General features: G+C 43.4%; 2 protein-coding genes across 2 annotated transcripts in view; one reads left to right on the top strand and one right to left on the bottom strand.

Annotated features, from left to right (window-relative positions):
- The window catches only part of LOC139407564 (harmonin-like), a 34,436-nt gene extending 31,694 nt beyond the window's left edge, over nucleotides 1-2,742 (bottom strand). Inside the window, exons 1-2 of the mRNA XM_071151388.1 lie at nucleotides 2,627-2,742; nucleotides 106-173 (exon numbers count right to left, since the gene is read on the bottom strand). Of these exons, the coding sequence (XP_071007489.1) occupies nucleotides 106-173; nucleotides 2,627-2,662 (104 nt within the window). The 5' untranslated portion in view covers nucleotides 2,663-2,742. The remainder of the gene's footprint in view (nucleotides 1-105; nucleotides 174-2,626) is intronic.
- A 438-nt stretch (nucleotides 2,743-3,180) lies between these two features.
- On the top strand, nucleotides 3,181-12,861 carry LOC139406420 (coiled-coil domain containing 77). The gene is made up of 12 exons (XM_071148973.1): nucleotides 3,181-3,243; nucleotides 3,988-4,022; nucleotides 4,237-4,420; nucleotides 4,511-4,653; nucleotides 4,752-4,848; nucleotides 4,985-5,066; nucleotides 5,956-6,044; nucleotides 6,117-6,265; nucleotides 9,468-9,738; nucleotides 11,583-11,708; nucleotides 11,845-11,997; nucleotides 12,103-12,861. The coding sequence occupies exons 2-12, from the start codon at nucleotides 3,994-3,996 to the stop codon at nucleotides 12,247-12,249; spliced, it is 1,470 nt and encodes a 489-aa protein (XP_071005074.1). The 5' UTR covers nucleotides 3,181-3,243; nucleotides 3,988-3,993; the 3' UTR covers nucleotides 12,250-12,861.
- Nucleotides 12,862-12,886: the final 25 nt, after the last annotated feature.

The raw sequence follows: 12,886 nt of genomic DNA, 5'->3' as shown, positions 1-12,886 counted from the left end.
AAATTGAAAAACTGTGGCAAAGATTGTTTGTCCTGAAAATTACTAACAAGTCAATAATTTAGCACTAAACTAGTGTGAAAGTCAGACAGAGATGGTGGTACTCACTGGTGGTATATCCGCAGGACATCATACAGGTAATCCTTTTCTGCCTCATTGTCAATGAGTAGCTCCACCTAGACAACAAAGACATCTTCATCATCGTCATCGTCTTTATCACAGACAAGATAGCAGCTGCCACAGTCGGGGAAAGCTGCAGACTCTTACTGACACATCCCTCTCAGCTGTGGTCCTTTCACCATGACAGGGGACATGCACCCTAGCCCTAGGTGTGTGTGTGTGTGTGTGTGTGTGTGTGTGTGTGTGTGTGTGTGTGTGTGTGTGTGTGTGTGTGTGTGTGTGTGTGTGTGTGTGTGTGTGTGTGTGTGTGTGTGCCTGTGTATATGTTTGCTGTGTTTGTGTGCCCATAAAAGCATTAGCATCAATAGTATCTCTATTCTATTGTTGATGCTGGTGGCAGAAGGCCAGGTAGCTTTCCCTCTTTCTAGATCCCTTCTCCTTCGAAGTGGCCGGCCCTCACTAGGACTCTGGGCTGGGAGCCACTCTTATGCCACTGGACTGGGGAGAGGGAGTGAGACGGAGGGGCAGGTTGGAGGGGGGTTTGGAATAGTGAGGTGAGCAGTATAACCTTACAGTACAACCCAGAGACAAAAAGTCTCACACTCACACACACAGACACACACACACACACACACACACACACACACAGACACACACACACACACACACACACACACACACACACACACACACACACACAGTACAGATAACCTTGTGGGGACACAAAATTCAGTCCCATTCTAAATCTGATTTTCCCTAACCCCAACCTTAACCCTAAACCTCAACATAACCCTGGCTCCTAACCAAAAAACTAAAACAAACTCTAGCTCCTAACCCTAATTCTAACCTAACCCTAAACACCCTAGAAATAGTATTTCACTTTGTGGGGACTAACAAAATATCAAATGTTTGTTTGTTTACTATTCTTGTGGGGACTTCTGGTCCACACAAGCATAGTTAAACACGTCCACACACACACACACACACACACACACACACACACACACACACACACACACACACACACACACACACACACACACGCCTAGATACACAGTACCGCACAAAAGCACAAATATGCAAAGGTTGCTGGGTGTATGCTGGTGTGTTTATAGTGTCGTAAAGCTCTCTGACTCGACATTGAGAGACAGCGTAAGCAATGTGACTATGTGCAGACTTTGGCCCCATAAACTGATGAAGCCGATCATAAAGCACCACCCACAGACCACTGGGTAGTCTAGGAACATGGACCAACACACAGCTTATGTTATAACTGAAGTTCTCTTGTGATCTCTAAACATTTAAACTCCCTTATTCTCAAACATCCAACAAAGCCCAGGGGTGAATACATCACACATTAATGTCAAATCAGCTATAATAGAGATGAAAGGGCCCACTTCAATCCAACATTAGCCTATATTCACCTCTAAAAGACAAATAAAATGAGTCGTTGTTGCTCATGCCTGCCTACCTGCCTGCTCTCTCGGTCTCTAAATGCTGCTGTAAATTTTCCTTCCTTTCTGCATGGCTGGACATCCCTGACATTGTCTAAATGATCAAAAGGGGAGCGACCCAGTAACAACCTACAACATAGCTCGGGATCCACATTACAGAGGACTGAAAACACCAAAATGTATCAAGTTCCCTTTACACAGTTTCTCTTTTGACATTATTACCCTGATAATGTAACCTGCATTTGGGAAATGAACAATTGTATGCCTACAAATAATTTGTTTATATTTCTTTAACTACGCAAGTTAGTCAAGAACACATTTTTATTTACAATGACTGCATACCCCGGGCCAAACCCTAACCCCAACGACACTGCATTATGGGACTCCCAATCACGGCCGGTTGTGGTACAGCCCAGGATCGAACCAGGGTCTGTAGTGACGCCTCTAGACTTCTGCATTTCATTTAATTTCTTTGCATCATTGGTATATATGTGTTGGATCATGAATGACCAACAAACAAAAAATATGTTGGAAAACCCAGAAGAACTTTCTGCAATACACACAATGCACAATGACTAACCAATCAAGAACGCCAACACATAAGTCATCATGAAATACTGTAGCCTAGCTTACCTGTACAGACTCTTCGGACAATCTAAATGTATGTTACTGTATAGCCCATACACACATACAGTGTTTAAAAGGAATATATTAAATGAAATATCCTTACATGTGAGGGAGCAACGTTGTAATCATACAGAGAATGACGTTGTTTAACACACAAACAGTCTAATTTCACAATTGAGAAATAAAGAATGAAACAATGCAATAAAAATCGAAGACAAAACATATGTTAGTCCTATAGTAATTAGTTCTCAATACCTATCAAGACATATTAAATGTAAAGGCAGCTGTGTAAAAGCGTTACCCAAACAGGGTTCAGAGTACATCATACAGTGATAACAGCCAAAGAGAAATGAAACACCAATTACTTTACATAACATAAATTACTTTACTTACCACATTAGGCAAATATTTCATTATTAAATTATTACCTTGTGTCTAAATTCTCGAGCTACTTTTCGTTCCATTTTCAACAACAAAAAAACGGTGCCACCAACCGGCGTTCAATCGTCCTGTGTGCGCTACCGAAAGTGGCGCTACCGATACTGAACGCAGGGTAGTAGATGAGTGACACCAGGGGCCGTATTTAGAGAATAGCACCGGGTAACAGTTGCTCGGGCGCAGGTCTAGGATCAGCGTACACTCCTCAAATCATAACCTCAATTGATAGGGTAACGAATACAAAACTGGCCTTATATCAGTGTCTAGTCCAGGCGCAAATAATTCATAGCCTTATTCCACCACCTCTAATACTACTGTACAGTTAGGTTATTGTAACATATGATAAAGTAGTGCCTGTGGCAATTGCGTTTTAGGCTTAATTGTCTATGACAAAGAAAAAACATATATCACTATTTCCTTATGTAAGATACCGTGAAACAGTGCAGAAGTCCAGACTGTCACACAGTGTTTCAATTCACTACATAAAACAGTAGGTGGCGGTAGATCTTCGCTACTCGAATCACACTGCACTTTTTTTTCTGCGAAGAAAGACTTTGAAAACTTCCGGGATCTAAAGACAGTTTGAAGATTCATGAAACAGTGAAAGGTAAAGGGAAAACGAATGTCAATATTTAATACAGATTTAGAATCATTGTTGAAATACTGCCATCGGATATGCCACTTAAACATTTTGTACTGTTATCCATCTGTGTTAGCTGTCTTACGCAAGCAAATTTGACTGGCGAATGTTTTTGAGACTTGTTTGTGAAGTGAGTGCACCGTTGTTCTAGCTGGCAGCTCACTTTGATAGAACGAACTAGCAAACTATGATATTTCATAAATACAATTAATAGACACAGATCGCCACCTAGCTAGCACAAGTGGAACCAGTCAGCTACGTTATCAGTTTCAAACTCCCCGCGTCTTTTGCCACACAGGCGCTTAGCAACGACGGGTAGGAGAGCGGCCATGCACCTGATATTACTCAATTTGGGAATTACATTGTTTCGAGAGATCATGTGGGCAACTGAACACCCAGTATCATGGCACAAGTCACAACAACAGATAACTGCTATACTTTTTGTATTGAACCTTTATTTAACTAGGCAAGTAAGTTAAGAACAAACTCGTATTTACAATGTCGGTCAAACCCGGACAACGCTCGGCCAATTGTACGCTGCCCTATGGGACTCCGTATATCAGGGACCGCAGTGACGCCTCATAAAATGAAACGTAGTGCTTTAGACCGCTGCGCCACTCGGGATGCCCTATCTAAAAACCTCCGGGGCTTCCACACATATCATAACAATCATCTAACTGTGTCTCAAATTGAACAATAAATGTGTTTCAGGTCAACATGATGGAGTCACCTCCAACAAAAGACAGGTAAGTAAAGGCTACCTATTGTGTTGTTTAATTGTTTCCTCTATCAGATTACATAATTGTAGTGACCAAATCTATTGTGTCTAATCTCATTATTGAGTCTAATCTCCCTACGGCTCCTACGCTAATCTGACTAAGGAATTGTTCCTAGATTGGTTTTTATCTTTGTTAGCTTAGTGGGATAATGTCCTCCCTTCTGGGTTGTCTTCCCTTCCAGGCAGACAGACCACACCCCTGGGGTGGAGGACTCTCCCCTGCCCCCCATCACTGAGCGCCTGGCCTACCTGCGCCCCTCCAGAGAGCTGCTGGAGTTCTACAGGGGGAAGATCGCCCAGTTTGATGGAGAACACGATGATCTGATGCAGATGCTGGAGAAGTACAGAGGCACCACAGAGGACCAGGTGAACTGTGTGTGGGTGTGGGGAGTGCACGCATGCAGACAGCAACTGATGGGTGTGTGCTAATCTCCCTGTCTCTCCCTGCCCTCCCAGCACAAGCTGCAGTGGGAGGTGCGACAGCGCGAAGGGGAGATATCTGAGCTGCAGAAGGCTTTGAGTGACATGCAGGTGTACCTCTTCCAGGAGAGGGAACAGGCGCTGCGTCTGTACGCAGAAAATGACAGACTCAAGATCAGGTGAGCCCTCATTTGATTCACAATTACACTTTACAATTGCTATTGACATTTACATCTTTACATGAAAAATACAGGTTTTCTATTGTCTTTGTGTTCAGAGAGCTGGAGGACAGGAAGAAAATCCAGCACCTGTTAGCCCTGGTGGGGCCAGACACTGGGGAGATCACCTACTTCCACCGTGACCCTCCACACAAGGTCAGGGTTCACAGTTCCACTTCAGGAAACTTAATTCTGCTCCATTGTCTTATTTGACATTACATGACTTCGGAAAGGGATCGATATCTAGTTGGCAACTTACATGACTATTGCCTGTCTGTCTACTGTGCTGTAGGTTAGCATAGCCCAGAAGGAACTAGAGCCCAGAATTCTGGATCATCGGAAGATGGCAAAGTCAAGAACTGGATCTGCAAAAGGTTGAAGAAAATTCTCTGTTTTCATGATTTGATCATTATATTTTAGGGGTATACATATTTAGATGTATCTGTTGGTTTGAGATATTGCAGGTTTACAAGTAAAATCATTCAAGATGGCATTTGATCAGGGCCGACCCCAGGCATAAGCGACATAGGCGACCATCGTGGTCTCAACTTACTGTTGAGAGTTGGAATAGTAGAATATACAAGGTGCAATTTCAAAATGTGGTAGTGCATCAGCAGCTTTTCTCTCATGTCAGTCACTGACAATCACTCAATAAGTTCATGTCAACTAAAATGTTTTAGATTGGTAAATTAGTCGAGCCAGCTATCTAAACTTATAGTAATCATGGTCGAATTACAGACCGGGCATCCAGGGCACGTGCTTAGGGGCCCTGACCTCCAGGGGGCCCCCATTTGATTTTGTTATTCACTCTCACTCAGATATAATATCAACATGGCACAATGTGTAGAATTGCAGGAAATTAGATGTAAAACTGCACATTTTCTCTCTGACCAATGCAGAAACTAGTAGAATACCATAACATTTGTTATAAAATAGCAAAATCTTCTCTCAGTCCCATGGGAAAAATGTGTAAGGGGGCCTCCCAACAAAATGTTGCCTAAGGCCCCAAAAGGCCAGGACTGGCCCTGCATTTGACTTTTTTTTTTTATCTCATAACAATTTGCTCTACCTAAGAGTTGAAAGATCTTCCCTATGTAAGATAAACCTAAGCCTAAGGGGGGGAGCTACTAAAATCAAATTTAGTAAGTAGGATTACAGTGTGCTCTGAGCACAAATCAGTTTACGGAAATGTGGAATAATCTGTCTTGGGAGTGCAATATTCCCCTGACTGTGCCACTTAGCCTTGCTTCTGTCTGTGAGCAGAGGGAAGCCGGACATCCAGATCAGAGGGAGTGGTGAATGGAGGAAGCCCAGAGCAGTACAGAAGAGACAACCAGACCTTACTACTACAGGTAGTACGACACACACTCTCAAAAGCAACCCATTTAGCTCATTGAAAACTATTGAACTGGTGTAATGTGCAGGTGGAGGCGCTGCAGGCTCAGATGGAGGAGCAGACTCGTTTGTCCAAAGAGCAGGTGGAGTCTCTGCTGGAGGACAGGAGGATCCACGTGGAGGAGGGACAGGTCCAGCACCAGAGAGACCAGGACCGCATCACTGTACTCACTGACAAGTATGCAAACTACCTACTATACTCTACTACACTCTTCATATCACTACTACATTTCATATTCCTCCACCCCACATACTGTACCATCAAATGATATGTAGAGAGAGCTGTCTCAACCAGAGGCCAGGACTGCATCACTACTCTCACTGTCAGAGTGGGTTCACATCAGGGATGGACATGAGTACTCCAACTGACGTCAAAACTCTATCATCAACCAGAGATCGAATTAGGACTCGGAGACAACTTTCATTCGCTTTGATTTTAGTGTTCCATTTGTTCATGTGCATTTGCGGGGCACAAAAAAAAAGAACCAAGCCAATTATCACGTAGTTCTTCTCCCTAAACTCCCTTTCCCCACTGTGTCTCACTCAATCAATTGTGTTCTGACCCATTCCTTTACATACACAAGCGCCCGTTAGGCGTACAGAAATACAGTGGGTTCAGAAAGTATTCCTAGCTCGACTTATTCCAATTTTTGTTGTTAAAGCCTGAATTCAAAATGGATTAAATACATTTTCTCACCCATCTACACACCATACCCCATATTGACAGTGAAAATGTTTTTTTGAAATGTTAGCAAATTTAAATGAGATATTTTTGTATTTTTAAAACATGTTTTCACTTTGTCATTATGGGTTATTTTTATTGTGTGTAGATGGGTGGAGAATGTATCTAATCCATTTTGAATTCAGGGTGTAACACAACAAAATGTGGAATAAGTCCAGGGATATGAATAGTTTCTGAAGGCACTGTAAATGCCTATACAAACGTTTAATCACAAATAGAAAATGGACTGGTTGACTGACTGAAGGAGGGAAACGTGTTCCAACAACGAGCGCTGAAATCATTGCGTCCTGTCTTTTCTGCGTAGGCTACTTTCCGTAGTGCTACTGCCATTTAGAATTGGTTATCCCAGGCTACAATCCCCCTGAACATAGATGGTGAAACTAGAACAAGCGTATTTTCATCAGAATCATTAAGCTTAGGCCTACTCACCAAACGGATGTTGTGGCCTTAGGCCTACTCACCAAACGGATGTTGTGGCCTTAGGCCTACTCACCAAACGGATGTTGTGGCCTTAGGCCTACTCACCAAACGGATGTTGTGGCCTTAGGCCTACTCACCAAACGGATGTTGTGGCCTTAGTCCTACTCACCAAACGGATGTTGTGGCCTTAGGCCTACTCACCAAACGGATGTTGTGGCCTTAGGCCTACTCACCAAACGGATGTTGTGGCCTTAGGCCTACTCACCAAACGGATGTTGTGGCCTTAGTCCTACTCACCAAACGGATGTTGTGGCCTTAGGCCTACTCACCAAACGGATGTTGTGGCTGTAATTCATCCCCATGCAGTGTTCAATGTGGAATTGTTCATCTATTTGTACAATTCCAAAGAACAGGCAGATTAAACTAAATTGAACGTCTGTATATTGAAAATAAGACATGTTTTGGTTTATAACACTGAACTTTGAACTCGCCAAATTGAGTCCCGTTTTAAATTATCACTCTTTGAGAGTAACTGTTTTGACTGTTTCAATGATGTCTACCCTGGCGATGATGCTATGTATTGGCCATTAAGAGGCTTTGAAGCCTCTTGGGAGAAACTTTCAGAAGGACAACCATCTCTGCAGCACTCCACCAATTAGGCCTTTATTGTAGAGTGGCCAGATGGAAGCCACTCCTCAGTAAAAGGCACATGAAAGCCAGCTTGGAGTTGCCCAAAAGGCACCTAAAGACTCTCAGACATTGAGAAACAAGATTCTCTGGTCATTTCTAAAAACCCGTTTTTGCTTTGTCATTATGGGGTATTGTGTGTAGGTTGATGAAGGGGGGGAAAACATTTTAATCAAATTTAGAATAAGGCTGTAACCTAACACAATATAGAAAAAGTCAAGGGGTCTGAGTACTTTCCAATGGCACTGTATTACATTGTTTTTTTATTATAAAATAGTTGTATTTTCTGTGATAAGGGCTCAGGAAATGAGTGTCTTGTCTGCTACAAGCAAGTGTCACTGCTGAGGTTACTGCCTTTTTGAAGTTTCTGTTCCATAATATAATGTAACTAGTTGATATTACAGTTTCAATAAATGAGTCTTAAATGGCACTTGTTTTTTTATTGAATGAATATACACTGAGTATACAAATCATTAAGAACACCTGCTCTGGGCCACCCGAGAGGCGCAGCTGTCTAAGGCACTGCATCGCAGTGCTAGAGGCGTCACTACAGACCCGGGTTCGAGTTCACAACCGGTTGTGATCGGGAGTCCCATAGGGTGGCGCACAATTGGCCCAGCGTTGTCCGGGTTAGGGGAGGGTTTGGTCGGGGGGCTTTTACTTGGCTCATCGTGCTCTAGCTACTCCTTGTAGCAGGCCGGGCACCTGCAGGCTGACCTCGGTCGTCAGGTGAACTGTGTTTCCTCCGACACATTGGTGCTGTTTGCTTCCGGATTAAGCAGGCGGGTGTTAAGAAGCACGGTTTGGCGGGTCATGTTTCGGGGACGCATGACTCAACCTTCACCTCCCGAGCCCGTTGGTGAGTTGCAGGGATGAGACAAGATCGAAAAAGGGGGTCTTTCCATGACAGACCGATCAGGTGAAAGCTAGTATCCCTTATTGATGTCACTTGTTAAATCCACTTCAATCAGTGTAGATGAAAGGGAGGAGACGGGTTAAAGAAGGATTTTTAAATCTTGACAATTGAGACATGGATTGTGTTTGTGCCATTGAGGGTGAATGGGCAAGACAAAATATCTAAGTGCCTTTTGAACTGGGTATGGTAGTAGGTGCCAGGCACCTCACATTTAACAGTTTCCTGTGTGTATCAAGAATGGTCCATCACCCAAAGGACATCCAGCCAACTTGACACAACTGTGGGAAGCATTGGAGTCAACATGGGCCAGCATCACTGTGGAAGGCTTTTGACATAATATTAGGAATGTGTTATTTATGTTTGGCATACTCACTGTATATGGGGCGATTTGGATTTGTTATCCTGTAATGGTTATGTTAAATTAGTCGTTGTTGGGATATAGAAAAATGCGCATGTTTTTTTTCCAATGCGGGCCTGAGTAAAAATCGTCGGAGAACTCCCAACAGTCAAAACAATTTAAAATGCCTATCCTAGTTCACATACCCCTATCCTGAATACATGTTCTCTCCCTTCCTCTCTGTTCCGCTCCTTGTCTCTCTCTACTCTTCCTCCCAGGCTGGACCGGACCCAGAACCTGCTGTACGAGAGCACCAGGGACTTCCTACAGCTGAAGTTTGAGACGCGGGCCCACGAGAAGGGCTGGATGGTGGAGAAGGACCGGCTGCTGCGAGAGCTGGACTCAACCCAGGACCGTCTGAGGAAAGCCAGTGATGGTCATGGGAGGGAGCAGCCGGGACCAGGATCCAGAGGACACGGCAGCAGCATGGCCCTGCTTCTAACCCAGCCCCAGCCTGACACACAGCACGTCCACAGGGAAGAGCTCAGGGTGGGTAGTGGTACACATGCTTCAGATCAGAGGTCTTACATCATTGGGATCATGTCCCATCCAACACCTCAAATAAAGGAGTCTCTTTTATGTTTTTTAATTTTACATTAACAAGTGGTGTTAAAAGCGTTGTTGTGCCTAGGGCTGTTACGGTGACCATATTTCCGACATATTTATGACCGCAGTCAAATTCCACATGACCGTTGAGTCACGGTAACTAGGCTTCTCCAAAACGGTGCTCTGATGCCGCTGATGGTCGTTAGTAGCCTACCAAACTTGCTAATGGCCTGGTACTCAAGGCTCTATTGTCTCTCTAATCACTCTGAAATCAATGCAAATGCAGTCGAAAATCACTTCACGAGTTTGAGCGGAATAGGATCACCTGTTGCCCACCGAGAGTCAGCTCCTCGTAGCTGGTTGATGCATGGAATAAAATAAGTGTTATTGTATGCCCATGTTGCACAACATTTCTATATGCTATGCAATTGCGTTAGAAAACAGAGTTTTGATGGCCTCTATTAAAAAGAGGAGGATCCCATTAGCTTTCTATAGGCTGGGCCTACTATATTTATTTCTCAACATTCCTAATATTAAGCACATTGCGTCGCTTTACAACCGGAGTACCCTACCTACCTGGCTGGCATGAAAATGAACCGCTCGAAAAGCTCCCTTCAATCGGATGAAGATAATAGCCCATTCTATATCAAAACTAATGTCACACACATGATTTAGTATATGTAAAGACAACATTACATTTAGAATAGTCTGACGGGTGAGAATATTATAACTTGTTAATGATGCCCAATGTGTGCAGTCAAAGGCAAGAAACAGAGCATGCATTTTGTGACTTTTTCATATCATAGTCGCCTGCATCATGAAGCCTAGCCCATGGGCCTATATGTTTTGATAAGGTTTGTATCACAACTAAAATAACCTAGCCTATAGGCCCAAGACCCCTGGAACAGGGTTGGAGAGTCCATAGCTTACAGAGCCTAGTGAAACAAGACCCCTGGAACAGGGTTGGAGAGCCCAGAGCCTAGTGTAACAAGACTCCTTGAACAGGGTTGGAGAGCCCATAGCCTACAGAGACTCTGAGTGACCATCGAATTCTTGGTCCCCTCCCTAACCAAGGTCCTTCTCCTCCGATTTCTCAGTTTGGCCAGGCATCCAGAGCTAGGAAGAGTCTTGGTTGTTTCAAACTTCTTCCATTTAAGAATGATGGAGGCCACTGTGTTCTTGGGGACCTTCAATGCTGTAGCAATGTTTTGGTACCCTTCCCCAGATCTTTGCCTCAACACAATTCTGTCTCGGCGTTCTACGGACAATTCCTTCTACCTTATGACTTGGCGTTTGAACTGACGTGCACTGTCAACTATGGGACCTTATATAGACAGGTGTGTGCCTTTCCAAATCATGTCCAATCAATTGAATTTACTACAGATGGACTCCAATCAAGTTGTAGAAACATCTCAAGGATGATCAATGGAAATAGGATGCAGCTGATCTCAATGTCGAGTCTCATAGCAAAGGGTCTGAATACTAATGTAAGGTATTTGTTTTTTTATTTGTAATACATTTGCAAAAATGTATCACCTGTGTTCGCTTTGTTATTATGAGGTAGAGTGATAGATTTTATTTAATCCATTTTAGAATAAGGCTGTAACGTAACAAAATGTGGGAAAATGGAAGGGGTCTAGATACTTTTCAAATGCACTGTGTATACACAGTGCCTTTGGAAATTATTAAGACCTCTTGACTTTTTCCACATTTTGTTATGTTACAGCCTTATTCTAAAATGGATTTCCTGTGGTGTTGTTGTGTCCTGCTATTTCCTGTGGCCCCAGACAATGCAGGAAGAGCTGAAGCAGGCCCACCGCCTGGCTGAGATGTACAGGGAGCAGTGTGTTACCCTGGAGACAGACCTGGCTCAGATCAGAGAGGAAGGGGACATGGGCAGGGAGATTTTCAAGGTGTGTGGCCACGAATCCTTACATGATATGAATAATTCTGACTACACCATGTATATTTTGCTAAATTATTGTTTGTGTTATACATGGTGGCGTGTGCGTGTTTACTCCACTGTGTTTTGCTCACCTTTGTGTGTAGGATCGGTCGGACAAGATGGCGAAGCGTCTTCAGATGACGACCCAGCGGTACGAGGCCCTGGAGAAGAGGAGGGCCATGGAGGTGGAGGGCTTCAAGACCGACATCAAACACCTCCGACAAAAACTTAAAGATGTGGAGAAACAGCTTTTCAAGGTACGTAGGAGGTGAATGTCGTGTACCGAGGTGTGTTAGAAGCTAAGTAAACATACAACAGCTATGTGCAGGCTCATGTGTGGGTGTGGTACCTGTGTGTTTCAGGTCACCCTGAACGTGGGCCCGAATCAGGACCTGGCCATCCTACACGAAGTGCGTCAGACCAACGCTCGGACCAGGAAGGTCCAGGGGGAGCTGAAGACCCTGAAGGCCAAGATCTACGGCCTGGAGAACGACCTCCGATACAGCTGAGATTCTTTTAAAGCCCACTGGGGACCAGGGTACTGTTCAGTTGCCCACGCAACAGGAAATGTTTTGAAACTGAATAATTTTGCATTGTTGTTGGACAATTTAACTTAGGACTCCCTACTCATCATGATCCTGTATTCCCCCTTTGACATGCTAAGTTATATATTTTTTTTTGTTGACACCTGATGATATGAGATGCAGCACATGTGCTATCTAAAATGTCTCATGATTTAGAACTTTTTTTGTTTGTTTAGGTTTTAGGCCAAGGAGACCTGGGTGTGTATGACATTACATTTTATATTACATTGATACAGTAATTAAATACAAACAGAACAAGATGAACAATGTGCACATAAAAGTTCATTTTAGACAAACTGGTTTTCCGCTACTGATGTATCTATTGTGTGTTGCTATGAAAGACCGAGTGGGTGTTTCATTTTGATCAATAAAGATGTATTTTATGATTAATTGTAATAACTAGATTGACAATGCATGTTTACACGTCAAATGCACAAGTAGGAGAACAAGATACGTTAAACATGTTTGATGTTTCCTCTGAACAGAAACAGACCGCAATAAAAATCTCTAAATCGAAACTTTATTTGAGGAAAGAAAGTCCATTGGCTCAATTCGATGTAGA

Source organism: Oncorhynchus clarkii, chromosome 4 (assembly GCF_045791955.1).
Source record: "Oncorhynchus clarkii lewisi isolate Uvic-CL-2024 chromosome 4, UVic_Ocla_1.0, whole genome shotgun sequence".
In the NCBI taxonomy this organism is placed as follows: domain Eukaryota; kingdom Metazoa; phylum Chordata; class Actinopteri; order Salmoniformes; family Salmonidae; genus Oncorhynchus; species Oncorhynchus clarkii.
Note: the sequence above shows the minus strand (reverse complement) of the source record. Positions and strands in the feature narration are given on the sequence as shown.

Excerpts from the sequence above, each read along its gene's own strand:
- LOC139406420 (XM_071148973.1), top strand. The coding sequence starts at position 3,994 with ATGATGGAGTCACCTCCAACAAAAGACAG. Across the intron at positions 4,023-4,236 it reads TCACCTCCAACAAAAGACAG|GCAGACAGACCACACCCCTG; the intron begins GTAAGTAAAGGC and ends CTTCCCTTCCAG. Across the intron at positions 4,654-4,751 it reads AATGACAGACTCAAGATCAG|AGAGCTGGAGGACAGGAAGA; the intron begins GTGAGCCCTCAT and ends CTTTGTGTTCAG.